Source organism: Notolepis coatsorum (assembly GCF_963971535.1).
Source record: "Notolepis coatsorum genome assembly, chromosome: 2".
NCBI lineage: Eukaryota > Metazoa > Chordata > Actinopteri > Aulopiformes > Paralepididae > Notolepis > Notolepis coatsorum.
Window position 1 is genome coordinate 17,303,108 of NC_140166.1, and position 1,173 is coordinate 17,304,280.

The 1,173-nt window shown below is 46.4% G+C and overlaps 1 protein-coding gene across 1 annotated transcript in view; it reads left to right on the plus strand.

Moving 5' to 3' along the window:
• Nucleotides 1–711: 711 nt before the first annotated feature.
• Nucleotides 712–1,173, plus strand: part of LOC311223292 (PR domain zinc finger protein 12-like) — a gene marked incomplete at both ends in the record, with an annotated part of 23,801 nt that continues 23,339 nt past the window's right edge. The window contains 4 exon segments of the mRNA XM_084308085.1: nucleotides 712–774; nucleotides 776–811; nucleotides 813–887; nucleotides 890–949. Of these exon segments, the coding sequence (XP_084164211.1) occupies nucleotides 712–774; nucleotides 776–811; nucleotides 813–887; nucleotides 890–949 (234 nt within the window).

Here is a 1,173-nt window from a genome sequence, read left to right on the forward strand (position 1 = left end):
CTGCAAGCAGGGGCGCAAGACGCCAAGTGATCAAGAAGATCGCTCACCTTCACAGGGCGAAACCGCAAATTCCTCCAAATGTGGGAATCTCACGAGTCGCGACTGATAATTTCTGGTAGCGGGGGGGGGGGCGGGGGGCTGACCTGCCATCTCGCTCCCCTGTAATGATGTGAAATATATTGGGGCAGTCCCACAGCCGTGGAGGGGAGCCTGCCAGGAGCGCGTGGTGAGAACTCTCTCTCTTTCTCCCTCTCTCTCTCTCTCTCTCTCTCTCTCTCTCTCTCTCTCTCTCTCTCTCTCTCTCTCTCTCTCTCACGCACGCACGCACGCACACACACACACACACTTTCTACCCCTCCTTCCCCCAGAACAATGTTGTAGGAGGTGATTAGCAGCTTATTACACGACAGACAGACCAGAGGCTATATAAACCGTGAAAAACAAACCTCTCTCATTCACATCACACACACGTGCTCCAACAACGATTTAGCAACATATTAAATCGCTAATTAAAATTTAACATTTTAACTCGTATTTATTCGTTAGCTTTCCAATGTCACTTGTTTTTATTTTTAACACACATTTAATATTTTTTTTACTTGAGATAAAAAAAATATTTTTTTTTAAATAAAGTGGATGTATTAAGGCGATAAAGTGACTTTCTTGACTACATTTTTCTTTCACCGCGGGTCTCCTCCTCCGGCCGGATCGATGGCTCCGTGCGTGCCCCAGTCCCTGGCCCTAAAGGCCGGCTTCAAGCCCCAGGCTCTCTCCGCTGGCCGACGTCATCACATCGGACATTCTGCACAGCCTTCCTGTACGGCAGGTGGAGGCACGTGCTGGGAGAACACCACCCAGATGCTCGAGGACCGGACGGCCCCTCCAACCACGAGCCCCCAAGACTGCTTTCACGGCGGAAGTGCTCGCGCAGTCCTTCTTCTGGAGGCGAGTGACGTTAATAGATATCAATTAACTAATCAAACTTAATTGCTAGTCAAGTTAATTCTGCTATTCGAAGAGGAATTAAGACAATCTTTTGTTTTATGTAAAATGTAGAGCTGACGGAAATGTTCCCTATTTAAATAACTCAACATTTTAATAAAATTGTTTAATAAAGTGTGCAAGCATTTCTGCTTTTGCATTTTATCAGTCATTTGCTATTGACTGCAAGAA